A 27,388-nucleotide genomic window follows, 5' to 3' on the forward strand; every position below is an offset into this window, starting at 1 on the left:
TTATTATCGAAGAGAAATTGATTACATATCAAGGCGGGATGGCTCCGTTTGATTATCATCTTCACGAAGTTCAAGATTATTTGCGAAGAAAGTTTGGTGCAGCAGATAGTAATGTGTAACAGGAAAAACTTCTCAAAAAAAAACAAATGAAAACAAACGAAATGGCATAGTACATTCACCACGTACGTTCGTTCTGAGAGGGGTGGTGGGAGGAGGTATCTATTAACGAAAAAACCGAACAAGAGAAGGATGTTTTTTTATTATTATTAAAATTTAAGACCTTACGATACTTTATTAGTTAATTTCGGTGTTTAGCTGTTAGCTTTAGGAGGACTGATTTCCCGTTTCTTTTGGTCATGTATTGGTTAGAAATTTAAACAAGGGGACGAAGTCTCAGGAAGTACGTAAATATGGCAAATATTTAGGCGAAAAAGCCTTTGATAATTTCTCTAATATTTGCAGCCAAACTCGAGTTGTACATAACATTGTATAAAACACGATTGTATGTAAATATTGCGCTCAACGTATATATAAGTGAACATGGACAACCTTACGGTTGGAGGAAAGGGAGGATATAAAATGTTTGATATTTATTTATGAAAACTGAAGTTAAATATTGTAGACTTAAGTTGGATAAGTTTTTTTGAAAAATAAAAACATAAATATCACATCTATTTGTGTTACGTTGGTTTCCAATTTTCCAGTCGTAACAGCGCGTTATGAAGTCAGTTGCGCCTCTGGGTTTTTTTTGTCGTAACAGCGCGTTAAACTAGCTCCAATTTTTGTTTTGACAATGCTCCCGCTTCATAGGTGCTAAAAGTCTTATCGCTGTCTCTTATCTCATCGCTAGTAACAAAAAACTAGAAAATTTTTTCAATTTTAATTATTATACAAATACTGAAGATCTATTTACAAGCCTTTTACCAGCATTGTACCGAGCTGGTATAAATAAAAAAACATGTTCCCAGGATAAGCAAATTGTTTAAATTTATTATAAAGATTTCGCAAGATTTCTCAAATACAATAGCTTCATCGTTTTCTTCCAACGTTTCCCCTCGAATAAAGGTTTTTGTAATTTCAAGAATTCAGGGTGGTTGTAGTTATTAAGATGTTGACTGTTTTGGTGGATCTATTAATTTAAGATTGATTTCAATGTCGTCCATCATTTTGTATGCCGCTTCAGGTATTCGTGTCCCTTAAAAAATGATCATTACGTGTGCAAACTCTTATTTAAATCATCGTGCAAATAATATTTACACCAAAGTAAATCGAAATTCATTTTTAGAAAATTTAAAGACGAGGTTTCCATATGATGCAACAAGACTTTACCGACTGTTTCTCTCTAAATTTCAAGGTAGTAATTCAGAATACAAAGTTTACTGGCGGCATACATACCTGGTCCAAATATACTGGTCACGCCTTTCTCGTACAAGTATTGGTGATCTTGCGGAGGAATTACACCACCGCACACAACCACGATATCTCTAGAAATAATAAAAAAACTCCGCATTAAAAACAGCTTGCGTAAAATGGTGGGGTGAAGCGTTTCACCACTCACTCTCGTCCCAGCTCTTTTAAGCATCGCACTAGCTCTGGAACTAAGGTTTTATGACCAGCAGCTTGCGTACTTGCACCAACTGCGTGTACATCGGAATCAACAGCTTGCTGCGCCACCTCACTTGGTGTCTAAAACAACAAGAAATATATACGAACACGAAATAAACGCAACTAATAGCGCAAGTCCTTGCGCAAACTGGTACCATAGTAGCGATAGCAATTTGATATCTATGTTACAGACACACGAAATACTACATATGAAGCACGGGCGAACCCGTAAATTTTTACAGGTCCTTTACATATTTCACTAAATATCATCAATAATAAAACAACATTCTACAACGATATGAAGACGATGAATTGGTACTTTAGCAAACAGGACGGGAGCGCTTGGTACGGTAACCGAGCATTACACTGAATTTAGGACACTAACCCGTCCTGATTTCACACCGTACGTGAGAAAGGAGTATCTGTCGCAGTCAAGATGGCAAAGAAAACGTGTTTTTACAATTTTCTTTTCCGAAGTTATGAAGTATAAAAGTATTGTAAAAGTAATTTTATACGAAAGTACTATTACATATATTGTTGCTGGAATCCTCCTATGGACTGAACTACAAGATGAGCTGCTTTGTTGAGAGGTTATGTTAGTACAGCCTTATTCTTATAACCCTGGTATTAGAGAAAACTGTAATGCTTAGACCAGAATAGTTTAAACAGTTTCCTTATTGAAGAACCAAAATGTTAGGTGAATCAACTGTCAGTCAGAGAACACTTTAATTTATTGTGACAAAGTTTAAAACAAAAAAAACTCAGCAGAATTAAATTACGGGCATAGAGGTTGATGATGATCTTACATCAACAGAAAAGTTTGTAAAATAGAAGAATTCAAAAAAGATGTTATTGATGCTGAAGGTTAGAAGCTCTAGAAACACTTGCAGAAACCTAAAAAAGAAGAAGGAGAAAAAGTCAAAACTAATAAGAAAATCTCGATCAACTGGTAGTAAAACTCTTGCCTAGCTAAGAGAAAAGGTTGTCAACGATCACGAACTTAAATTTATGCAAGCATAGTAGGAAGAATAAGAAAACTAGAGAATATTTTTCGAACAATTGGAACAACAACAACAAATGTTGCAGATACTTCAGATGCAACAGTAACCGATAATGGCTTTGCTTCAAAAAATGGCAAACGATTAACATTTGATTAGAACTTGTAATTTTTTTATGTTTTTGATATTATGTTATTTTTAGGCATTTGTACTTCCTTGATTTAGCACTCACACTCACACTCTAACAACAGCTCTCTCAAAATCAAGTTAATATGTACACTGATGATAAATAAATCGAGCAAATACGGTATTATTTATATTAACATGATTCTCGTTAAATCCCCTCACATTAAAAAATGCTTAATTACTTAAAGACTAAATTACTTAAAATAATTTTGCAATGAAGGCGTGTCAAACATGATGTACATTTTTCCAATCGGACTTAAACTGACCTGATTTTTTTGTCTATGAATTTAAAATAGTTTACAACATCGCTAAACACCTGTTTACAGCAATGCAAACTTAAGTCATTCCAGTGTTAAATTCTCTTTAAAGCTGTCTAAGCCTCGCTTCCTGAAATGACCTTTGTAAATGAGCACGAAGTGGGTACGCTGGATCCCTATAAATGCAAAAACATTTCCTTGTGGAGAGAGAGAGAATCTTTGCAAGCTAGTATACAATCCCGATTGTATACTGATTGACAATATTGCTCTGTCGTGTTGTTTCCTTCGAAATGTCCATGCAGTTGTGCGATCAATCCATTAGGTGCTACAACTGACTGAAATTTAGGCGAATGTATACGTTTATGCCCATTCCAAAGCACACTTTCACCAGGTCTTGCATATGGTTGTACAGTCCCGTCAATAATCCCAAACAATAAGGTTGTGGATCACGTATAATGTGTATTGCATCAGCGTACTCCTGAACTTTGCAGGAGCTAGCCATTGTTGATCCTTGTCAACAAGTGTATGTCTATGAGTGTTGTACATATTTGAAAGTATAACTGAAGTCACATTGTTGAGTTCACTAAATGACCTTTTAAAAAGTGGAATTACGTCTCTAAAGGTAAATACTTAAAGCTGCAACAGGAACAATTGTTTGTCTGTTTGAACATTTTATTAGTACCGGCAGTTGAAAACGTCAACCAATGTGTAGATATCATTTTTAAGAAAACTTAAGTATTCATTTCATTCAATATCTGACAGATTGTCACGATCAAACCGATTAAATTGCCAATGTGGGAAGTCAGGGTTATTAGAACTGTTTATATCATGAAGCAGAAGTAATTCTACATCATCCATTTGATTTTTTTCATGTGCATCTCGCACATCTCTGAACTTCGACACTTTTAATGTTCACATCTAAATGGCTACCATTTTTATATTCGGCCTCCTTTCGATTCTGAAAAACATAACCATCATCTCAAGCCGACCATGTGATGTAAAATTGCCGTCCCCAGGCCATCCGTCTTCTTTAAAGTTTATTTACGCGCATTATTTACGCGCATTATTTACTCCGGGAGGTTTCACAAGGAAGAAATTAGGGCATAAACTTTCGGCAGTTTTTATTTGCAAATTTCGCAAAAAAAACTTTTGCGAGCGCTTTTTTTTAATTAAATTGTAAAAATCTTTTGTGATTAAGAAAAACCTTAAATATTGGTGCATTTTCAGATTTTTGCGATTTTTTTCATTTTGGATGTTATATTACGTGAACTTTAGCGAGAAAAGTAGAACGTTGAGAAAATTGCTAAAGTAATAAACCTTCCTTAATATCAAGTGCTACTTTACACAAATTCGTGTGACCGTTTTATCGTCCACTTGGGACTTATTTTCGCCTGTATAATCCCTTCTGTTACTCTTTTGGTTTCGTCGAACTGAACTGTGCCAACAAGTTCCAAAACGCAAGATTTTAATTTTATATTTTCCTGTTCACAATATAAGTTATCTACTAAGCAAGAAAAATTCTCTTTCAAATACATTTTCGAAAATTCGATATATGAATATGCTAAAATTTAATTACCATTTGAAACCTTCTTATATAGGAAATTGCAGACTTAAGAAAGGAGAAAATATCAAACAAACCAAAAGTGTTTAAATGTTCCTTTTAACTTTCTCAAACTCAAACGACAAATCTCAAAATAATCAATGCGCGCTAAATACAACTTGTCTGGATTCATAAAAATTACCCCCTAAGTTTTCTAGATATAAAAATAAATTACCTGGAATAATGGACCAACATCCACATCAAAGCCGAGATCAGAAAATCCGGTAGCAATCACTTTCGCGCCACGATCGTGACCGTCCTGACCCATCTTGGCCACCATTATACGAGGTCGACGTCCAACTTGATCTTTGAACGACTGCGCAAACAAAAGTCACTTTTTAAAATCCCAACACAGTGCAATTTTATACAATATGCAAATTAAACAACGTTCAGATGATCCGACTAATCTTGAAGTTGACTAAGCCTTTCAACTTTGTTGGAAAATTCGTTGAATTTCAGTGACAATTTACTTTTTCTTTCGTTTATATAACCACCTGACGAATAAGTTTCTCCAACTTAAATTTCTTTAACTGGTTTATTCGTGTAAACTCTTCTATAAAACAATTTGACAAAGTTAAAAAATACCCGCAAACCTCGACTCTCTTAATGACATTGTCGATTTCTTTGTTCGACCCATATTCTGATTTATAAGCACCACTGACCATTCTACCAGTAGCGACATGACGTTTAAAAGCCTCCTCCATTGCATCTGATATTTCACCGACTGTACAACGAGCACGTGACGCCTATGAAAAAAAACATGGCGGTATTCTCACAAATTTGAAAAAAATGATACACACTATAGCATACCTATGATAAAAATTCGCAGATAACCTTGATTCAAAGCCTACTTTTTAAATGCATTTCAAATTAAGTTTGTCCACGTAATGAAAAACATAAACAAGCAATCAAAATGACTGGTGACCTTGTGGTAGAGCGTTCGCCTACAGTGCGGAAGGTTATTGGTTTAAACCCCAGCCGAATCATGCCAGAGACTATAAAGTAATTCTGCATAGCATGAGAATAGGATTGATATCTTAGGCGGTTGTCTAGTTAAGAGGTTGTTGTGCTTGCACGCCTTTTGTAGCTCAAATGGGATTTTTTAAATGCCAGTACCAGTAGGAACTAAGGATGCTATCCTAGGTAAACAATTTTAAATAATATTAACGTTTTGTACTCACATTTATAGTCAACGCCATCAGGTTTCCTTCACCACTAAACGCACATTCAGTTAAAGCTTTCAGTGCTTCTGTAGCCTGAAGTTAGTATGACGTGATATTATACAAAAACGAGGACACAAGCGCAACAAACAAAACTTACAAACCTTTGTGCTGTCTCTTGTGCTTTTAATTTGATTTATTTTCGCGATCTAATAGAAAGTAAGAAGGCTTACCAATTATACTGCTTCGAAACCTAACACACTATTAACGTCGAGTACAAAAAAATCTAGATTAATTACAAGTATAACTTTCACAGCAAAAATATTTTATCTTTGAAATTTTCATTCGTCATTTGGATATTTTACTGTTTTCTTTTATGTAATCAAACAACGAAAAATTCATTATCGAAGCTAAAAAACATATTTTTGTTTTTTGCATAGCATACGATAAAATAAATTCTGCAATGTTTTTTGATAAATTTTTAATATTTTTGGCTTGATTATCTGCCTCTTTGTGGTCTTATGCGCTTAAATTATAAAGCTACCTCCCATTTTATCTACGATATCGTGCGTCACTTATCATAAATGAAAATAATAAGCAACGAATATTTGCTGCCAAAACCAAAAACTCTTACTTTGCTTTGCAGTATAATTGAAAAAACAACACATTAATTCAACGCTAAAACTTCTCATAATAACGACGAATACTTTGATACACACATGATTTAGTTTTGTGTAGTTAATAGTCGCTAATCCTTCGTTCACATATGGGATACGGGTAGGTATTAGGTATTTAGTATTCATGAACATATCTTGCACAAACATTTTATGCATTTCACAATTTAACATATTTTTTGAACAGAAAAGCAACATTCAAGTAACACAATAATCTAAGCACCCTCAAACACTGAAATCTTTTACAACTTAAGGTACCCCCTCCCCAATTTCAACGACTTTTTTTCTTTCCTGACCGAGAGGGACGTTCATTAATTAGGTTGTAGCGTACCTCGCGGTCATTACTACTTTCTTTTAACTAAATATGCTGGAATATATCAAACCTCGGTCTATACACAATAAAACAATGCAACAATTTATAGTATACACAACAGTGTAACAATTATAGTATACACAACAGTGTAACAATTATAGTATACACAACAGTGTAACAATTTATAGTATACACAACAGTGTAACAATTATAGTATACACAACAGTGTAACAATTTATAGTATACACAACAGTGTAACAATTTATAGTATACACAACAGTGTAACAATTATAGTATACACAACAGTGTAACAATTATAGTATACACAACAGTGTAACAATTATAGTATACACAACAGTGTAACAATTATAGTATACACAACAGTGTAACAATTTATAGTATACACAACAGTGTAACAATTATAGTATACACAACAGTGTAACAATTATAGTGTACACATTAGTGTAACAATTATAGTATACACAACAGTGTAACGATTTATAGTATACACAACAGTGTAACAATTATAGTATACACAACAGTGTAACAATTATAGTATACACAACAGTGTAACAATTATAGTATACACAACAGTGTAACAATTATAGTATACACAACAGTGTAACAATTTATAGTATACACAACAGTGTAACAATTATAGTATACACAACAGTGTAACAATTTATAGTGTACACAACAGTGTAACAATTTATAGTATACACAACAGTGTAACAATTATAGTATACACAACAGTGTAACAATTTATAGTGTACACAACAGTGTAACAATTATAGTGTACACAACAGTGTAACAATTTATAGTGTACACAACAGTGTAACAATTTATAGTATACACAACAGTGTAACAATTTATAGTGTACACAACAGTGTAACAATTATAGTATACACAACAGTGTAACAATTATAGTATACACAACAGTGTAACAATTATAGTATACACAACAGTGTAACAATTATAGTATACACAACAGTGTAACAATTTATAGTATACACAACAGTGTAACAATTTATAGTGTACACAACAGTGTAACAATTATAGTATACACAACAGTGTAACAATTATAGTATACACAACAGTGTAACAATTATAGTGTACACAACAGTGTAACAATTATAGTATACACAACAGTGTAACAATTATAGTATACACAACAGTGTAACAATTATAGTAGAATCAAGGTTTGGATAATGTTTTAAAGTTTGATTGCTTATAGTATACTTATAGTATACACAACAGTGTAACAATTATAGTATACACAACAGTGTAACAATTTATAGTATACACAACAGTGTAACAATTATAGTATACACAACAGTGTAACAATTTATAGTATACACAACAGTGTAACAATTATAGTATACACAACAGTGTAACAATTTATAGTATACACAACAGTGTAACAATTTATAGTATACACAACAGTGTAACAATTATAGTATACACAACAGTGTAACAATTTATAGTGTACACAACAGTGTAACAATTATAGTATACACAACAGTGTAACAATTATAGTATACACAACAGTGTAACAATTATAGTATACACAACAGTGTAACAATTATAGTATACACAACAGTGTAACAATTATAGTATACACAACAGTGTAACAATTATAGTATACACAACAGTGTAACAATTATAGTATACACAACAGTGTAACAATTTATAGTATACACAACAGTGTAACAATTATAGTATACACAACAGTGTAACAATTATAGTATACACAACAGTGTAACAATTATAGTATACACAACAGTGTAACAATTATAGTATACACAACAGTGTAACAAATTAGTAATTACTCAGAACCTACTTGGCTTTCACGAACTTTGCTATTGTCAACAATCAATACATCCACTTCATCTTCTTTCAACAATTTGTATTTATTAACTCCCACAATCGTTTCTATACACACAAGATGAAAGCAAATAGTTTACGCCTTAAAAGAATACATCAACACATTTCGCAAACATTTTTTAAAATTCATGTCTACGACACAGATGGAAATCGTTGGTAAGATAAAATAAAACATAGTAAATATCTCCTCCGTGTATACACTGCACAAAAAAGTCTCTGCATTCGAAACCGGATGAACAAGCAGGGGTGACAAGTACAAAAAATAGTAACATCTACACATAATCTGCTTGCGCAAGGTACACATTATGAGAAGAAATTTTGGCGGGAAGAATTTTTTGCGAATTATTTTCAAACTTTTTCTGTGATTTTCCTGTAATTTTAAACTAGTCTTGCTTTCGAGTAACGCGTCAACAAAACAAGCAATCAAACTTTAAAACATTATCCAAACCTTGATTGGAATCTATTCTTGCTTGTCTTTTAGCAGCACTTTCTTCAATTCTCAATTTCGGCATCCCAGAAGCCACTGCCTTAGCCATACCTCCCATCTCTTCAATCTAACATAACCAAAAAAGAAACAAGCCTTTATTGAATTTCCGCGCCCGAAGGCGTAGGAAATCTTTAAAGCCGTCGTTTTTTTCTTTCCGAGCATTTTTTGAGAAAAATTGACCCTGGGATTTCACGTTAACAACAGTTAACAAAAAAAGTATGCTGAACATAATGGTGACATCATAATTTTGAAAATTGGTCCAAAAATTAAAACTACTTTATTTTTGACAAAATTTGGCACAGTTAATAAATAAGTATGCTGAAAATGATGGTCACATCAAAATGTTGATTTTTTGTCAACTAAATGCCGTTTAAGACCATAAACGTTTCAGTCGCAAGACTTTCAACCATGAATGATGGGCTGTATTTTTTGTTAGCAATTTCTTTTAAAATGTGAGTTTATTATGACACGTTTCTTTTTTTGCGTTTGTTGTAAGATATAATGTCACTTGTGTGCTTTATCTTCAGAGCTTCATGCACCAAACCTCTTCGAATGTTTGGCACGATAACACAATGAATTAGCAGGTTTTCATCAAATATTCAAATATTTTGGTAGCGAGCGGAAATTCTTAGAGCCCCCAGGGCTTCTTGTATGTATTTCAATTATAAAAAAGTGGAATAAAAAAACTTCACAGGCGAAAAAAGTCACACACCTCGTCAATTATTTTTCTGGCAGCATCGTACACTTCATCAGTTAGACTTTCCATCATATAGGAACCGCCCCACGGATCTGCAACCTACGATAACAAGACAAATATATTTGGCAAAAAATCATTAGATTCTCGTACATTATAATTAAAGTTAAAAAAAGTGTAAATTTAATAGTTTAATTACTGTAAAAACATTCACTCAGTAGTGTGACCTGTCAGACTTATTTTAAGGTAAAACTAAAATTTAAATACTCGAAGGAAGTTAATCTAACCATTCAGTATCCAACTATATATCCATCTATACTAGTAAAACGTAATATGCATAATGTAAAATGTATTAAAAACCAGAGTATGTCAAACGTAAACGTTGTTACTGCATACGTTACAAATGAAGCTTTAACATCAAATTGCCGAATTAAGGTTTGCAAATGCGACCACAAGAGGTATTTTTTAAAATAGCGAAATTAAAGATTGCGAAAAAGTAAACAGTTGCCACTCTTTACAGAATCAAATTTTCGATGAGAATTTTTAACTTTTTTTGAGAAGAATTTGAAGAGACTTTTGGAGATTTTTATATTTTTTCGAAGAAATTAAGATTATTTTAGGGGTTTTTAAAAATGATGGCATGATCAAAGAACATTTTATTTATGTACATATGTAGTAAACACTTGGCATAACGAGACAGGCGTAGCAACCCTAAGAAACGTGTTGTGTAGTTTATACTTAATGTTTATATTAAAATTTACATTGAATTTAAATAAAAATGGACCTTAGTTATTCCCGACTCTTCTTGCAAGATGATCTGCGTGTTACGTGCAATGCGTGCACTGAATTCTGATGGTAACGCAAGTGCTTCATCAAAAGAATTCGTGTGTAATGACTGCGTCCCACCAAACACTGCAGCCATGGCTTCGATCGCTGTACGTACCACATTGTTGTATGGATCCTACGAAGAAGGAAAATATTTCTTTTAATTGCTTATAACAAACAATTTTTTTAAGCTGTAATCTTGGGAAGTGTCTTATTGATGTCAATCAATGATATTGATGTCAAAAATTACCAGTTACTTAAAAGCCTAGCAGACACGTGAAAAACATAAAAGTGATAAATTCTTCATGGTCAGACATACTTGCTCAGTTAGGGACCATCCAGATGTCTGCGAGTGGGTGCGAAGTAAAAGTGATTTGGTATTCTTTGGATTAAACTTTTCTTTTATCAAGGTGGCCCAGAGTTTTCGAGCAGCACGAAATTTAGCGATCTCCATATAGAAGTTCATCCCAACACCCCAGAAGAAAGACAAACGTGGTGCAAAGTTGTCAATGTTAAGACCAGACTTTATACCTAGAATTAAAATATACAGGACTCGGTTGTAAAACAGATTTTGAGCCTTTGGGTGAGTGAAATATAAGAGAACTAAAAAACATGAGTTTAATTGAAAAACATTCTTTAGATCTTGGTTTTATTTTCAGGGTTATTGGTAAATGTTGTCCACTCAAAAAAAAAAAAAAAAACTTCGAAAGGATAATACCACGATGGTTAAGTGTATGTTTAAAGATTTTGCTTAATAATTCGTTGATTGAAGTTGTTCTTTTCCTGAAAAGAATTGTCGCTAAATTTAATGGATTGTTTTGTCATATAAAAGGACTAATTTTTATGAAACTAACAAAATTTAATAATAAAAATATTCAACATAATCTTAAAATAACTTTATTTGCTGTTGAACAAATAACCTTATGAACCGTGATTAAAATTAAACAATCATCTGCCGAGTATATCAAATTACATTAGTTTATCCTCGATTTATACAATAAAAAAATTATGGCGCTTGTTCTTGAAAAATATCGTCATATTGTTTACATGATTTTTTCGAATAAGTTTGAATTACACGAGTTTAAATGTAGTATCATTCTCATCGGAGAGAATCTGCAAATGTAAGATGGAAATTTCTAGGTGCGAACTCTTCTTAACCTGAGTACTGAAGCGCTTGCTAAACAAAAAAAAAATTCCTATGTCCTGCGGAGTGTCGGGTATATGACTTTTACTTTACCCTCTATTTAATAAACATTGTAATACCAGTGTTGCAATACTCCAAGCCATCAGCAATCGTGAAAGCTGTTTCTAACACAGCATCGGCACCAGCTTCTTGCATGTGATAACCTGATATAGATATACTGTTGTAGCGAGGCATGTTCTAAACATTTCACAATCACTCACTCATTCATGTGTTTACTTATTTTAAACGTATTACATAGAAACTGACTGGTTTTCATGTTGTACTCTGACATACAAAGCCTGACGACTGCCCATGGCCGATCTATACAAAACAAAAAATACCTGAGCTGTATATGAAAATATATCACCAATAATTTTCATGGACGGTTCTGGAGGATATATGTAGGTATTTCTCACCATAAATTCCTTTAAAATATCATTTTGTATAGTACCCGTTAATTTGTCCTGGCTGACACCCTAAAAATGTATTTAAACACAAGTTAATCTTTTCCAATAATAAGGTGTTTATTTCTTCCTGTAGTGACAGAAATATATACGACATATTGTGTGCATGAAACAGCAGAGAACTAGTTAGAAATCTATTTTTAGTAATTACAATGTTTATTCGTGTTTAATTAATAACTGCATGACGTCATACCTGTTCTTCAGCAGCAACAACATACATTGCAAGCACTGGTAACACAGCACCATTCATCGTCATGGAAACACTCATTTTGTCCAATGGTATACCATCAAATAATGCCTAATGAATTTGAATACACACAATATTGTCGATCTAACGTCTATCTATTGTTAGCTAAACATTGTACTGGTGACCAATTTTAGTGAAATACTGGTTGTCGATACTTTGTGTGTAATACCTTGCTCATGAGAATATCGTTTATATCAGGCGTAGTACTTTCTATTTCATAAAATAAGGTCTATCAAAGTCTACAAAAATTTCATGAGGTTATTATGTAGCTGCAATCCTTTTGTATTTAAAAATTTTGCTAGGTAGCTGAACATGAACAAGTGTAAACACAGCAATGTGTTAGCAAAAGGACAATTTTTTTACTGTTGTTTGAAACCGACATAGAACAATAATTTAAAGGCAGACCAAGCACCCCTTTTGCAAATACACATTCAAGAGTTAAAAAGCATTTAAAACACATTAGTCAATCATTTTCGCTTGAAAGTTAGAAAAAGCAATCATGTCGACGTCAGCAACAATTGAAACTAATTTAGACAGTTAACATAACCAAATAACCTAAGTTCCAAGTGTGCTGTGATAAGTATGGCTTAACAGGTTCAACATTCTTACTAATTAGAATGATCTTAAACAGGCCATAAAATTTTGGTGTTTGAGAAGAGCACCTTAATTTTACCTGACGGTAACAACAGTGAATAAGTTTTTGTTAACCCAATTTCGTCATTATGGTAATGATAGATGAGTTTTAATATTTACAAAGTTCGTTATATGTGCATTTAGTTTTAATTTATGGATTGTAAGGGGAAAAAATTTAAAAAGAAGTAAAAATGACTGTTAAATTACATCCCAAAAATATATTTATAAAATATAAAGACTCTGGGCTAACAAAAAATTGTTCATGCTATTTAAACGTTACGGTAACAACGGGGTAACAGAACAATCGTTACTCCCAAATTTTGTTAATTAAAATTTGAAATTTAAAATCTGCCATTTTTATTCGAATTGCTAATAACATTACAGAATTCACTAGCCAGTGCCAAGGCAGCATCAAATTTCAAGAAGTAACGAGAACAAGTTGTGACAATTTATCAGAAAGAAATAATTAATTCTCTAACAAATACCTTCATATCCTCAACAGAGTCAACTGCCACTCCAGCCATACCCACATCACCATGTACTCTAGGATTATCTGAATCATAGCTAAAAAATTAGGAATGTAATCAGGCCTATTTTCAATAAGTTTTTCTTTTCTTGTAATTAGCCGCTTAGGTAGGTAGTACTTAGATAATAAGGACAGACTTGATGCAGAAGAATTTTAGTTTAAAAGTAACACAGTCTAGATCAGATTGGAGAAAGGTTATTCTGCCCAACCCATGCTAGCACGGAAAATAGACGTTAAGCCGATAATAATGATGGTAAAGGTTCCCCCATCGTATGTATTTCAGTACTTAGATTAACATCCCTGGCATCGCTATTGTGTGCCTTTTCAACACTAGCCCTTAAAATTAGTGTCTGCAATGAGCAATAATTTTGTTAAGGAAAAAACTACTGAAGCTATTTAGGTCATTTTTTGAAGGTTAAGAAATGTTTCAAATTTTCTATGAAAAAATTAACTGTGTTTTTATTATGTTTAAAAAAATAGGATAAAGCTATAAGCAAAACAATAGCAGCATTATAATCACACCTATAATTAAAGTAATGACCCCTTTTGTTATAGTAACAAGGACGCATGAAATAGTGATGTGGGAAATATGTGCGACGAGTGACCCCCTGTAAAATTTTCCATAGACTAACTACTAGTGACAATATATTTTTTTTAACAGAGATTTAAATGATCGATGTTGAACAGAAAATTAATTTAGTCACATAATTCAATACATTTTAGCATTTTTCACAATAATTTTATTGAGCTCATATAAACATAAAGTCAAGGTTAAGTTAGGAGAGTAATCTTTAACAAAATGAGAGTAATTTAGGATGGGCAACAAATATTTCCTGAATTTCATTTTACTAAATAGAACAGTGTTCATTCATTTTATTCAGGAAATTCCCTCGAAATTCTGTGAGAATAAGTGTGAGAATAGCAGCTAAAATGAGTTTTTCTTTACTTTTTAAGCCCAAAAATAAATGGATAATCTTAACAATTTCGTTCTTGACTCACAATTTAAGTTAACTGAATATTTTTTTAGCATTGAGCTTCAAATTCTATAACACCAGTGACAAAAGAAAAGGATTAAAGAAGAAGAAATAGAAGAGAGCAAAACACAATTGGGCTTCACATGAAGTCTAATTAAGAAGTATCAAGTAAGATTTCGACATCAAGGTTAGAAATTATTGCTTATAAGCATAAATCCAAAAAAAAACAGGGTTCTTAGTTCCCTGTCCCTTAAAGCAGAACCACACAAACAGATATGCATTAAGTTAATAGCTTCATCCATATGAAAATACTTACCCACGGTGAGTGGCTAAATCAAATGCTACACTAAGACCTTGTTGTCCAGCAGCTATGTTTTTTCGATAAAACTTGTTGCTCTCTTCCACAGTGCTGAATCCTGCATACTAACAATACAAGTTAGCTTCTTATGTTATTATTCTTTTTAATAACAACAATGGTATGCATAAGATTTTTCTACATACTGCAGAGTGAAATTGTATAGAAAAATATCAACAAACCTGTCTTATGGTCCATGGACGAAATGTATACATAGTTGCATAGGGACCTCGTGTGTATGGGTATTTTCCAGGAATTTCGTCTTCAATATTTGCAGTATCTTGGCTTGTGTATAATGGTTTTATATTGATTCCCTGGACATAGTATGAGCAAAATTTTTAAATTAAGATTTGTTCAGCAACAGTAAATAATAGTTCGTCCACATCGCTAAACACATTTCAAATCCCTATCAAATGGTATAAAAATAATTTGAAAAATTGCAACTTGTAAAAAACACACCCTGGCTTTAAAAAACTATTTCTTTTACAAAACTACTTTGTTCCGAACTCTCATTCAATGTTTTTTTAGAATCGTGATAAAGTATGGAAAAACTATTTTTTTAACTACTTTCTACAGGTCCCTGTTTGGGATGTAGTAACTAGACAATATAATAAAACACTCGTTCCTGCAAAGCTTTTATAGTTTTGTTAAGGAGATTTGAAATGTAATAGATCGTATACGAAAAAATGCTACAAAAAAGCATTTTAAAGGGTTTTTTTTCAAATATCACACCTTTCAACATTCAGAAGGTCGCTCTTTGAAATTTTTCTCACAAAAGGCAAATTATACACAAGAGGATATTTTTTTTTTAAATGGCTAAAAGCAAAAAAAATACGATTTTTTAATCCAAAGAAAGGTATACCGTATCCTTTATTTGCATTGTGATATGTTTATAAAATATGATAAATCAAGATGACAAAAAAAATAAAACAATTAGTTACCTCAGGTGTTTTCCATGTCAGCTTTTCCTCTGGATCAACTCCCTTCAATTCTTTTTTAGCTTTCTCGGCCCATTCTGGATTTAGTGGATATCTATGTATCAATCTACAACTTGATGCGTAAACCTGGATAATTTTAAAATTGATTATTACAGTTGGATATATAAGACAGTGAATTATTCACTATTCAGTAACTTTATGCCAATAATTTTATCTAAAATTAAAGTATATACTTGCAAAAAAATTTTCCATACATTTGGCAATATTTTAACTGTGATTTATGTCGTTTTATATCTACAGCCCCCTGTGTTCTGGCTCCTTGATTTTATTTTTACATAATTACTTTTTTATGTACAATTTTAATATCATTCATTGGCCAAAGCAAGTATAGAATAAGGTGGTTAATGATTCGGGAGTGGTGTACAATATAATGTGAAGATTGTAAAAGTATTATCAGAAAAACATGTAGAACAAGGAAAACACAAATGAAAGAACATTACATATGATTTAATTTGATATTAAAATTTAATTCAGAAATTGGAAAGAAGTACAAATCAGCAGTGAAAATAAGTGAGTACACCAAAATTACATTCTATAAATTATTGAAATCGCAACCTTACGACATCTACCATTAACCCTTATACCCAAATGTAAACTGTACATTTAGTAATACAAACGTCGATTTCAAAAAATAAGAAAGTAAACCTTACTTGAGCTGTTGTTCTTCCAGACAACAGAGCAGCCCTTGCGGATAACATTGGTAATTATTCTAGCCTGTTTCAAATTTTTAAAAAAATAAAAAAAATAAATGTTGAGTGGAAAAATCTGACGGAAATTCAGAGTGGCCTGAACCAATTAAAATGACATGGTTTTCTAACACTCTTCACTAAAATATCAACAGAATGGCACTTTTTGGCTGTTTTACAAAGTCAATACGAAGAGTTAACTTGTGCTTTTTTTGCAGTGGGTGAGTTTCAGAGAGGTACAACACCTCATTTTTCAGCTATTATACTAAGTTGACAAACAGCATCAACTCGCCAATTCACCAGTGTAGGTTAGGTAAATAGCATTTTAGGTGTGTTAGTCGCACTTTCTAAAATGTCTGCTTTACCAAATAATCCAATACTTGTCAGAAGAAACATAGAATTTGCCAACTTGACTTAATATATTTTGTAGAGTATTTTAGTATAAAAATAGCCTAATTACTTTCTGGCGGGACAAATTTCAAAATTTGCTAACTTGTTTGTAGATGCTTGTAGGACATGAACAACACTTTTAAGTTAGACTGATTTAGTCCTAAAATGTTAAGAAAAGATATTTTTGATATCAATCCTCTATTTCTCTTTCGGTAAAACTAGAACGAAATTGTAACAAGAACTATGCCTGCTATGCCCTCTCTGCTCATGCACAAATACTTTTGGGTGTGCAGAATAAAGTTTTAGAAATTCTTTCATTATAACATGTAAACAGGCAAATATTTTATCCAAATTGAAGTAACTATTTAAATCAAGGCAAATAAGAAAAATTTTAATATTTAAATTTTTAATTTCCACATGGATGGCAACATAATGATCAGTTGTTAACCAAGAAATCGGAGGTCTGATTACTTTCCTTTGCATCAAGCTAATTCAACTTGAATAAATCGTAGATAAAAATTCTTTCCAGGTAAAACAATATTTGTATCCCTAAACCATTGAGATCACAATTAATGGCTATTGATGTAAAGTATCTGTTAGACAATTACCTGTTAGACACTTAAATGTATGTTAGAAGCCTGCTTAGAAGGCTGCTAATCAGCTTTGGTCTTACCATAAACGCCGATTAGCTGAATCGGCGTTTATGGTAAGACCAAAGAGCACCAACAAATTTCTGGATGTTTTTTTGATATTTCTGGATTATATTCTGCATAGTGTAAAGAAAAAAATTATAGTGGCTATACTTTTTCAGATTGGCGTCCAATTGAGGCTTTTAACGTACAGAATGCCAGTTAGATGTCAAGAGGGAGTCAACATGAAATTGACCTAATATTAAGCTGCAAAGCTTATGTGAAAACTTTCTAAAACTATGAAATCCACAAAAAGAGACACTGGACAAAAAAAGATGTTGAGGAGCCAAAATAGTCCTTGCAATACTCACTATGCTAATTAAATATATAGAAACATTTTTTAAAGCTAAAAATTTGCAGAGGCAAAGTACAGCATGCAAAACTGAAAAATTTGTTTACAATTGTTTATGTAAGAATGAACAGTTAAATACAGCTGTAAAATCATTCAGCTCCCAACTATTACAATTCCTGATTTCAATAAAATATCCTAGTAAAATTAACTATATATAAAAACTGGAATACCAAAAAACAATACTTTTGGCTAGTTGCAAAAAAAGGTCTCCAATTTTTCCTTACCACTTTCCAGAAAAACATTAGTCATTGGGTGTACATAGAGTATATTTCCTTCATGTAAGAACTGAAATTTTAATAAGAAACATTTAGAAATACTAAAGAAAAAAATAATGACAACCTAAGGCACATGGAAAATTAAGTCATTTTGCAATCTCCATAAAGTATTTTGTCATACATCATTTACAATAAAAGACTTTTATTGTCTAAGACTTAACAAATCATTACTCAAAAGTCTATTAGGATTTTTATTTTCTAGTTTTTCTTTCTTTTTACGTTGGTTTTCTGCTCATGCTTTACATGCTTTGAGTCAAGCATTTATTTATTAATTTCAAACATTTTAACTATTGATAAGATTAGCTGAATTACAAAGGAAAAATAGGAAATGTTTCTCTTTTCACAAACTGATTCTTAAAAACAACTGTTATAAAAATATGAAAAAAACCCACATGTGATGATTTCTACTGCAAGATTTCAAATGTTTACAGTAATCTCTTATTGATCTGATAAAACAATGAAGAAAATATATTTACAATATAATACAAAAAATAGCTAGGCGAAATACAAAAACAATTCTGTTTCTTTGCTTGCTGTAATGCTTCTTAATTGACTATACGAACATTAACAGCAGAATGCTGATATTTTAACATCCCTAAGTCCTTCAGTACCACTTTTCTGCGTTGGGACTGATATTTTGTGGGGTTGATAAAAATAAAATGATAAAAACAATGCATGGAATTTTGCAGTATTTTTCGAACAGGAACATGGATTATGGTGTGAGGTAATTTTCAACTATATTGGACATGTTTGATCTATGCAAACTTCATGATATAATACAACCACCTCCCTTTGGTTGAGGACCGTTCTGTTGTTTTTCAATTTCATCAATAATTGCATGAAAAACTTGGTGCACAAGCTAAAAATGAAAATGGGAAAAGTTAAATATACAAATATACAAATAAATATAAATACATAAAAATGGAAATTAGTCTGTATTAAAATTAAAAAAAATTTGAATCTTTTTTTTTTTTTTTTTTTTTAAGAACCATAAAATGATAAAACAAAGGTTGAACCATTCACTTTAATGGCACTTTAATCACTATTAGTCTGATTGAATGTCAGAAAAAAAGTGTTTTTTTCTGTTGTGAGTAATATTAAAAATATTTATAACCTTATTCTCTTTGGCTGATGATTCCAAAAAACCAGCTTTCCATCGTTTCGCTAAATTACTTCCTTCATCAGAAGATATAACTCTATAAAAAAATAATTTCGAATACAAAATATGCACATCAGTTTGGAGAAAAACTTGCAAGAAAATAATACCTTTCCATATGGAGATCTGTTTTGTTTCCAACAAGAAGAATTGGCAAACTAAAAGCAATAAATTAAAAATATATCAAAGCAATAATAAAAGCCAAGCAACGTATTCTGAGTGGAATCCACTGGTTCAAATAACAAACAATCTCAAGTGATAACCTTGCTCAACAAGAAACTATATTTACTGAAAAATTTTGCATTTCACAGCAGTTAAAATAAATATTTGACCACTAGCAATCATACTGCTGCAGGATATCCAAAAATGACCGGTCAAAAATGACCGTACAAATCTAATTTTTCGGCAGTCAAAAATTCTATGCTATTCCATGCGATTCCTCTAATGATTTCAATCACGAAATTTGATTCTATCAAGATATAAGAAAAATAAATAAAAAAACTGCTAACAGCGAAGCCTTGTATATGTAGTCAAAATCGCAGCATTTTAACTAGCTAACTACACAAAACAAAAGAGGAAAAATCGAAAGAACCGTGTATAAATCAATGGGAAATAAATATGAAGCAAGATATTTAGATTATTATGTATTCCTAATGGTAAATAAATAACATTTTTTTTACGAAGCAAGGAAACATTCGCTGGTCAGTCTGACGACTTGTAACATGATCCTGACGTTCAATCAACAAAATTTGGCCATTATTTTAGCCGCTGTTTCACCTGTTATAAGACAACAATTGTAGGGACACCAGAAAACGTGATCCTTTTCTCTTATAGGAAACCAAAGAAAAACTTTAACTTTTACTCCCCATAATGATATGACTTTACTAGTAGAGTACCGTAAATATTCGTTTGCACTCCCCAGGCGCTTTATTTAAAATTTTGAACTTCAAGGTGGGGCTTATTCCAGAGGGGTGGTAAATCGAGAGGGCTCTTATAAAAAAAGTTTTGAGTTTATGGTAAAGTTTTCTTTTTAGGAAATTATAGTGGTGAAAAATAAAAAACAGAAGATTATATATTATACAGTTTAATATGAGTGGACAAATGGTGTAATTTCTTCTACGTCAATGAAATAATAGCGCACTGCTTAAGCATACAAATTGACAAAACCTTTTGACACAGAATGTCGAAGAGTGTGTGTGATGTGTGACACACCTCCCTATACTCTTTTCTTCATTGAAAAGACTACATTGGATATTACTACCCTTTGTTTTTTAGACTAGGTTTGTGGTAACCTTTTGTGAACAGAGCAAAATTTTCAACAAAGGTGTATAAAGTTAATAAAATAATACCTTGTAGTTCCAGTCAAATCCAAAAGTCTATCTCGGATATCTTTCACAACCTCGAAACTAGTATAGAAGATTAACACATATTACCATGAAAAATACACTTTACAACAAACAAATTAAAGAGCAAAGATGTTTAAAAATTTGCTTTATTTCAAAATTATTTTGTCCTAAAAGCACAAACAAACTTGAAAAAAAGCAAATCAACCATAAACATACACTTTCAAAAACGCACAACATTATTTTTCATAACAAAACAAATCTCTTTTAATTCCTCTTAGCTCTATTTTAAAAGTTATCCACAATCTTGTTCAAAACACAATAAACAAAAAGTCCATTTTGCTAAAGTACTCATTGCTTAAATGTTGTGATAATTATAGTTCAAAAATAAGTATTGCTATACTGTCAGGTGATATGTTAAAGGAAAACAAAGTATCTTGAAAGAAGCATCCTTCCAATTTTTGCTTAATACAATGTAGTGCTGTTATGACTAATATACCTTTTTCTTGACGTGACAGAATAAACAAGCACATAGCCATGATTGTCAACAACGTAAGATTGGGGAATAATAGAATATTCATCCTAAAACAAAAGGTTTATGTGGTTGCAAATAAGCTAAAATTTCAACCATTAGGAAATGTTTACTTCACTGGTTAAGGTGGTGTCCGTTACAGGCAGTAAAGGCATAGTTTGTACCTAATTAACCCATACTAAAGAAATATTTTTAGATGACGTTAATAAAAAAATCAGATGATGGACTTAATCAAAGGTTACAGAAACAAAACTTAATTAGGAGTTTCAGAAAAAAAACTGGAATAGGGTTCACTGAAGACTTAAAGTTTTCTTTAATAGGTTTGTTGTTGCAAACTTTAAAACAGACAACAAGTATCGAAGAAATATTTTCAGTTTTTTTATAAATTTTTCATAAAACAATGTAGTTTTGTAGTTCCAAAAGTTTTTTGAGTTTTATTAAAGGTCATATGTCACTAAAGGTAACAGGTCAACAAGTGAATTTATTTTTTGGCCATATATATTTTTACTTAATGTGATTCTTCTCAATGGAAGTGATGCTTAATTAAAGGACAGCACTATTTTAAACATAATAAATATCATAATTTGTTAGGTTCACACATACATCTATGTTTACATGAAATAAAATTGCTTTAATATTAGAAAATAACATATCAATGCCATTTTTGTGCTTTATTCTGTTAATGAAGATCACAAACACAAATTTATTTTATCTGTTATTTCTATTTAATAATACCCATGGTGTTTGTTGGCCAAAAGTCATGCTAACCGATAAATTGTCTACTTCGCAGTCTCTGAGGCCAACATCTTACTTGAAAATTTATTTTACAAAAATATAAGCTTAGCAAATAAAATTAACGCTGCTTTCACAATAATTTACACAAGATTCTTTTTATTATTAAACAACATACAAACCTATAGAAGTGTGCACACATGCAATGATTTACAGATACCTGTATTGAAATATTTAACATACTTTTATACTTTACAGATTTTAAGCTAGAAATTTCCTGTTTAAATTGCAACCTTCAGAATATTAAAACTTGAGCATGGAGCTTGAGAGACCACAAGAGGAAAATAATTTAAGTCTTGTCTTTGGCATTTACCTTTTAAAACTGAATGAGCTCAAATGTGAAAATATTAGAAATATTAAAAAATTAAATGGATGCAATTGGAAAAATGCTAGAAAAATTGGCTTATAAAAGGCAACTGTAGCAGTCTAACAAACAAAAAACTCTTAAAGCATTACCTGACCAGCTGTGTCAACTAAATCAATTTGATAGTCATGCCCTCTATGTTTTATTTTTGCTTGAAATGCTAAAAAATAACAACAAATAATAGCCTTCTTTAGCCTCAGAAAATTATTTTTTTGAAAAAAAGAACGAAATATGTAAATTTAAAAACTACCTTTAAAAATGAATTTGCAATACGCAAATTACTGCTATTTTGTATATACATCTTTTTAAAAATAACAAAAATCACATTAGAGGTACATTCAAGTTATAAAACATATTGAATGGAATTATCTTTTCTTTAAAAATATAAAACACATTTTTAATAACAAGCTACAATTCTTACTGTTTTCTATGGTGGGATCATATGAATCAACAAACTGTCCTTCCACAAATTGAATTGAAAGGGAAGATTTTCCTAAAAAAATATCATATATACTTTAATTATGGTAGGCAAATTAATGAGTTGAAATACAAAATAAAAAAGAACCAATGGTATATGTATGTCAAAAAGTATAAGCTTTTATTAAATATTTTTAAAGTCAATGAGTCTGACTCATGTCCAACATTTGCACGACCTGTATATCAAATGGTAAAATAGTAAGCCAATATAATTTTGTAGCATAAATACTCTCGTATTGCCTATGCAAACAACCTGTTTCTTTGTTGCTGTTTTGAAGCCATGCATAAACATCCAACAATGCACAATTCACATTAATGATAACTTGTAAGCTTTTAAAAATGGAGGTTTTTGTGCAATATAGTTTATAAGATTTTTTGAGCTATTTTTTAAAAGATGACATTTTAAATTCAGTTATGCTTAATTTGTCTCTGATTTGGAAATGAAAAAAATACTGACAGACAATTTGATAGTTTGTACATATAAAAATGGTATAGGTTAAAAGTAAAAAAAATGCTTACGAACGCTATATTATATACACGTAAGGACTAAAATAGAAAAACACCAGTTTTGACAGAATGACCAGAGAACCAGCAGCGTATAAGCGGTCTATACAAAACTATATGCAGAATGTCCCTCAATTCCCGATCTTCAACTCGTCGTTGGAATCACAATTCTTTGCCAATATTTGTGCTTAAAAATTTCTTTTACTGTGATTTACTGTTTGAAAAATGTGAAAATAAAATCCTAGTGTGATTAAATCTCCCATTTAACCTACGGAAGCTGTGGAAATACAAATTGCTTATTTAGACATCTGCCTCAGATATTAACCCTACTCTCGGTTGAAAGCTGAACAGGAAGGAATATATTCAACAAAAACCTAATCAGAATGTGATTTTATGACTTTTCTCACTGAAAGCAAACGCTATACACCCTTTTATAAGAACTAGTAGTGCTTTTTCATTTGTCAAGTTTTGTTGTTAATATTAAGAAGACAAATTTAGAATTTAGCCGTGTTTATGTGAGAAAAGGGGTGTTTTGCTGCTAATCAAGCTTTATAACTACACGAACAATCGTGGCAATATGAATGCAATTGTAGGTGAGAAAAGAGACAATGGCAAACAAAAAGAATTATGAGTATATAGCTTGAGTGAGAGTTGTAAGAGAATGCATATTTAAAATGTGTATCACAAGGCCCAGTGTAGTTTGGCAGGCCAACTATTTATTTTTTATAGACTATTTTTATTCTGACATTTTTAATAACACAGATATTGATACCGAAAAGATTAGTGTCAGCGTTTTTTGCACTAGTGTCAAAATAATCCCTGCTCTTCGTCACAACGTGTTGTGCATATTTAGTGTGTGGTTGCTTTGCAATGTTTTCAGAGGTTTGGATGATTTCTGTTTGCTCCCCTTCCTCTACGTCTTTTTCTCTAATAGTAATTACTTAGACTGCTCGTTCTGTCACAATACTACTGCTTCGCTGCTGGTTCTCTTGCTGTTCTGTGAAATTTTTGCCTAACTAGAAACAGCCGTAAGTGAGGATCAAAGTCACAACTTGAGTATCAAACACAACCTTTTACACAGAGTCAGGCACAACCAACTGAGCTAACGATTCTTACTGACTGAGCTAACAATCCCTACTGATGGAAATACCAATTCTATAAGGCCTATAAATGTATAGGGATATTCTTATTGTGTTCTGATTATTGGTTTTGCATGCATTTTTCTGCCTGTCAATTTTCAAAAAGTGGTTTGTGTATAGCCAGCTAGCTAAATACCACCACATCAGAAAGAAATTTGTCCATGGGTATTAGGGGCTGTTGCCAGATCATTTTCGGCTTTTTTATCAGAATATGGCTGATTGATACTTGACTCCTATGTCATTGGCCAAAAATATATCAAAAAGTAGCGAAAAAACAGTGAAAAAACATTGTTGAGCTCTGCACTGATTGCATTCCAGTCCTGTGACTAATAAAAGTTGTTTCCAACAATTGAAATTAGTTCTTTCCATCTATTTGTAAGGTAGTTGATCAGTATATACTTTGAAAACCGTAAACGAGTTTTATGTGCTCTACTGTGTGTTATGATATTTGTCTTGTGTTTTATGTTGTGTTACAGATTAGTTCAATTTTAGCTTCTTTGAGCTAATATTAAGCTGGCTATTCACAACAATCAAAGAAGCTATATTTGATCAATAAACATCATGGAGCGCTATATAAAACCGGACGGACTGGGTGTTGATCCTAGTGCTGCGGATGCTGACAGAACTTATAAACATTGGTTTCGTACGTTTGAAAACTTTATACAATCGTTAACTGGTCCTGAGAGCATAGCATTTAATAAGCTGAACCTTTTAATAAATTATATCGATCCAAACATATACGAGTATAAATTAAAATGTATTTTGAAAAATTTTGAAAAGCTTTGTCGCTTTACACCAGCTGTTGCTCCAATTTATGACGATGATTTCTTTATCGGCGCTATTACAGCCTCAACAAACAAACCTTTTCGAGTCATGTCACCAGTTTTGATAAATGATACACATAAAGCAGAAGCATTAATTGACAGTGGATGTGCAGACATCCACAAGTTTTATTAGTGAACGATTGTGCAAAACATTGAATTTAAGAGTAACACCAGACCCTAGCATGGTTGGAATGACTTCAACCGAATTATCCACTAAATCAATAGGTTATTGCCAAGTATCGCTGGCACTTAAAAATCGTAAATATATTTCTGTGAAACTACATGTATATATTGAATGGTCTTGCAGCTGATGTTTTTCTTGGTACTGACTTCCGAGAGCAACATGAAAGTGTAACAATCAAGTATGGAGGAAATAAACCACCTTTGACCTTTGTTGCTGTTACTACGATGAAAACATCTCGTCGCTATCTTTAATTGGGTAGATGGCACACTTTATGAGACTTTGGATGTGGCAGGGAGTTGTCTGGCAGAGTGCCGAACCTACAATTGCGTTTGCGTAGCTCAAAGAGAGCATTAAATACTCAAGGACTCCCCATCAAAGCCATGGCTCCTCCTGGAAATAATAGACAGGGTATATCCTTCAATATATGCGAGGCTAAATATGCACATTTACCTATCTATCTAATGGGTGGAAAATAACTCTGAGTGTTTTTGTCTGTTTTAAAAAGATAAAAATCTTTTGTAGACAGCACCTTACTGGTTTATTTAAAATTTTCTGTGAATGATCATTCACACATCTTGAGTAATTTTACCATAAAAATTCTGAACTGGCATTATCCAAGTTTTAAACAACATGTGCACAAAAGAAATACATGAGAAAACTTGAGACGTGTAAAAACAGGTAAACAAGAAGATTAGCTACCACATACCAACAGAACGAAAGCCCATAATTGCAACTTTTCGTGATTTAGGGGGTGCCATTGCTCTGCAAAATTAAATTATTTTTCTGGGTCTACTTTCATTTCCAAACAAATTTCCTTTTTCAAATCCTTTTTTATCACCTTGTTGTACACACGGTGCGGTGTTGTTTTATTCCACTCAAAGTCGGGCGCCTGTCCAACGTTGCTTTGAAACAGGGAAAAATCGCTTTTAAAATGAATTTATCGACACATTAATATGTCTTACTTGCTCAAGTCATTATACTACTAACAAAAACATGATGTAAACATTCTTCATTTGACAAAAGTACAATCTTACATTTTCTTCCCTGCAATAAAATCTAAGCATGCCTCTTGAAGGGCGAAGTTCATCAGGGCGGAGGGCGTTTAGAATAGGACTACTCAATAAAAAAGCGCACCAGGCACCACGAAGAAGGGCGAAACCAAATCTCAGATAAGATATATAGATAAGATAAGATAATTTTATTAATCAAAAATAGCTGTTCAGTTCAAATAATTAAATAAATTGGTAATATGAAGAGAGAAAAAAAAAACTATTTTTGAAGGGAGACCTTACCTAATAGCAGAAGCAAAGACGAGGATAAGGCCACCCTTGGGCGAGTACAATAGACGGCACAGGACACAAAAGACACGAACATTTATAATCACCAGATAAATGAACCGTGTGAAAACAAAGGGAAAAATTGTTACAAATTAATAAGAGGCAAAAAAAAATACTTCTTTAGATCACTTTTAAGACCAAAGTAATCTATGGAAACAAATTTTTTAGTCATTAATGTCTGTATCTTATTCCAGGATTTAATGGTGTTAAATCTACTAGAATTTTTACCAAAACAAACGGTATTGACAGTAGGAAGATTGATCAATCCAGCCTTTTCTGCA

The 27,388-nt window shown here is 32.1% G+C and overlaps 2 protein-coding genes across 2 annotated transcripts; both read right to left on the reverse strand.

Annotated features, from left to right (window-relative positions):
* Positions 1-918: 918 nt before the first annotated feature.
* LOC130621587 (methylmalonyl-CoA mutase, mitochondrial-like) lies at positions 919-16,843 on the reverse strand. Its single transcript, XM_057436894.1, has 20 exons — positions 16,714-16,843; positions 16,007-16,129; positions 15,248-15,379; positions 15,027-15,133; positions 13,696-13,774; positions 12,524-12,628; positions 12,208-12,342; positions 11,947-12,064; positions 11,003-11,214; positions 10,643-10,819; positions 9,877-9,960; positions 9,126-9,231; positions 8,634-8,725; positions 5,971-6,015; positions 5,828-5,902; positions 5,240-5,392; positions 4,822-4,962; positions 1,559-1,686; positions 1,396-1,484; positions 919-1,195 (listed from the first exon to the last, which is right to left on the reverse strand). Exons 1-20 carry the CDS (start codon positions 16,759-16,761, stop codon positions 1,104-1,106), a joined length of 2,241 nt encoding a protein of 746 aa, XP_057292877.1. The 5' UTR covers positions 16,762-16,843; the 3' UTR covers positions 919-1,103.
* A 1,300-nt stretch (positions 16,844-18,143) lies between these two features.
* Positions 18,144-26,676, reverse strand: LOC130621588 (GTP-binding protein Rheb-like). Its single transcript, XM_057436895.1, has 8 exons — positions 26,477-26,676; positions 23,064-23,135; positions 22,735-22,802; positions 21,454-21,536; positions 20,961-21,017; positions 19,722-19,769; positions 19,570-19,651; positions 18,144-19,314 (listed from the first exon to the last, which is right to left on the reverse strand). Exons 1-8 carry the CDS (start codon positions 26,526-26,528, stop codon positions 19,222-19,224), a joined length of 555 nt encoding a protein of 184 aa, XP_057292878.1. The 5' UTR covers positions 26,529-26,676; the 3' UTR covers positions 18,144-19,221.
* Positions 26,677-27,388: the final 712 nt, after the last annotated feature.

The sequence above is a fragment of the Hydractinia symbiolongicarpus genome, chromosome 12 (assembly GCF_029227915.1).
Source record: "Hydractinia symbiolongicarpus strain clone_291-10 chromosome 12, HSymV2.1, whole genome shotgun sequence".
In the NCBI taxonomy this organism is placed as follows: Eukaryota; Metazoa; Cnidaria; class Hydrozoa; order Anthoathecata; family Hydractiniidae; genus Hydractinia; species Hydractinia symbiolongicarpus.

Bases quoted from the DNA above. Each gene is read 5' to 3' on its own strand.
- LOC130621587 (XM_057436894.1), bottom strand. From the start codon at position 16,761: ATGTTATCCGCAAGGGCTGCTCTGTTGTCTGGAAGAACAACAGCTCAA. The intron at 15,134-15,247 runs GTTTGTTGATAT...TTGTATTGTTAG, and splicing joins GTCCATGGACCATAAGACAG to TATGCAGGATTCAGCACTGT. The intron at 4,963-5,239 runs GTTTGCGGGTAT...TTGTTTGCGCAG, and splicing joins ATGTCATTAAGAGAGTCGAG to TCGTTCAAAGATCAAGTTGG.
- LOC130621588 (XM_057436895.1), bottom strand. From the start codon at position 26,528: ATGGCACCCCCTAAATCACGAAAAGTTGCAATTATGGGCTTTCGTTCT. The intron at 22,803-23,063 runs GTAAGAATTGTA...GTTATTTTTTAG, and splicing joins TGATCCCACCATAGAAAACA to CATTTCAAGCAAAAATAAAA. The intron at 19,652-19,721 runs GTATTATTTTCT...ATTTTTTTATAG, and splicing joins ACAGATCTCCATATGGAAAG to AGTTATATCTTCTGATGAAG.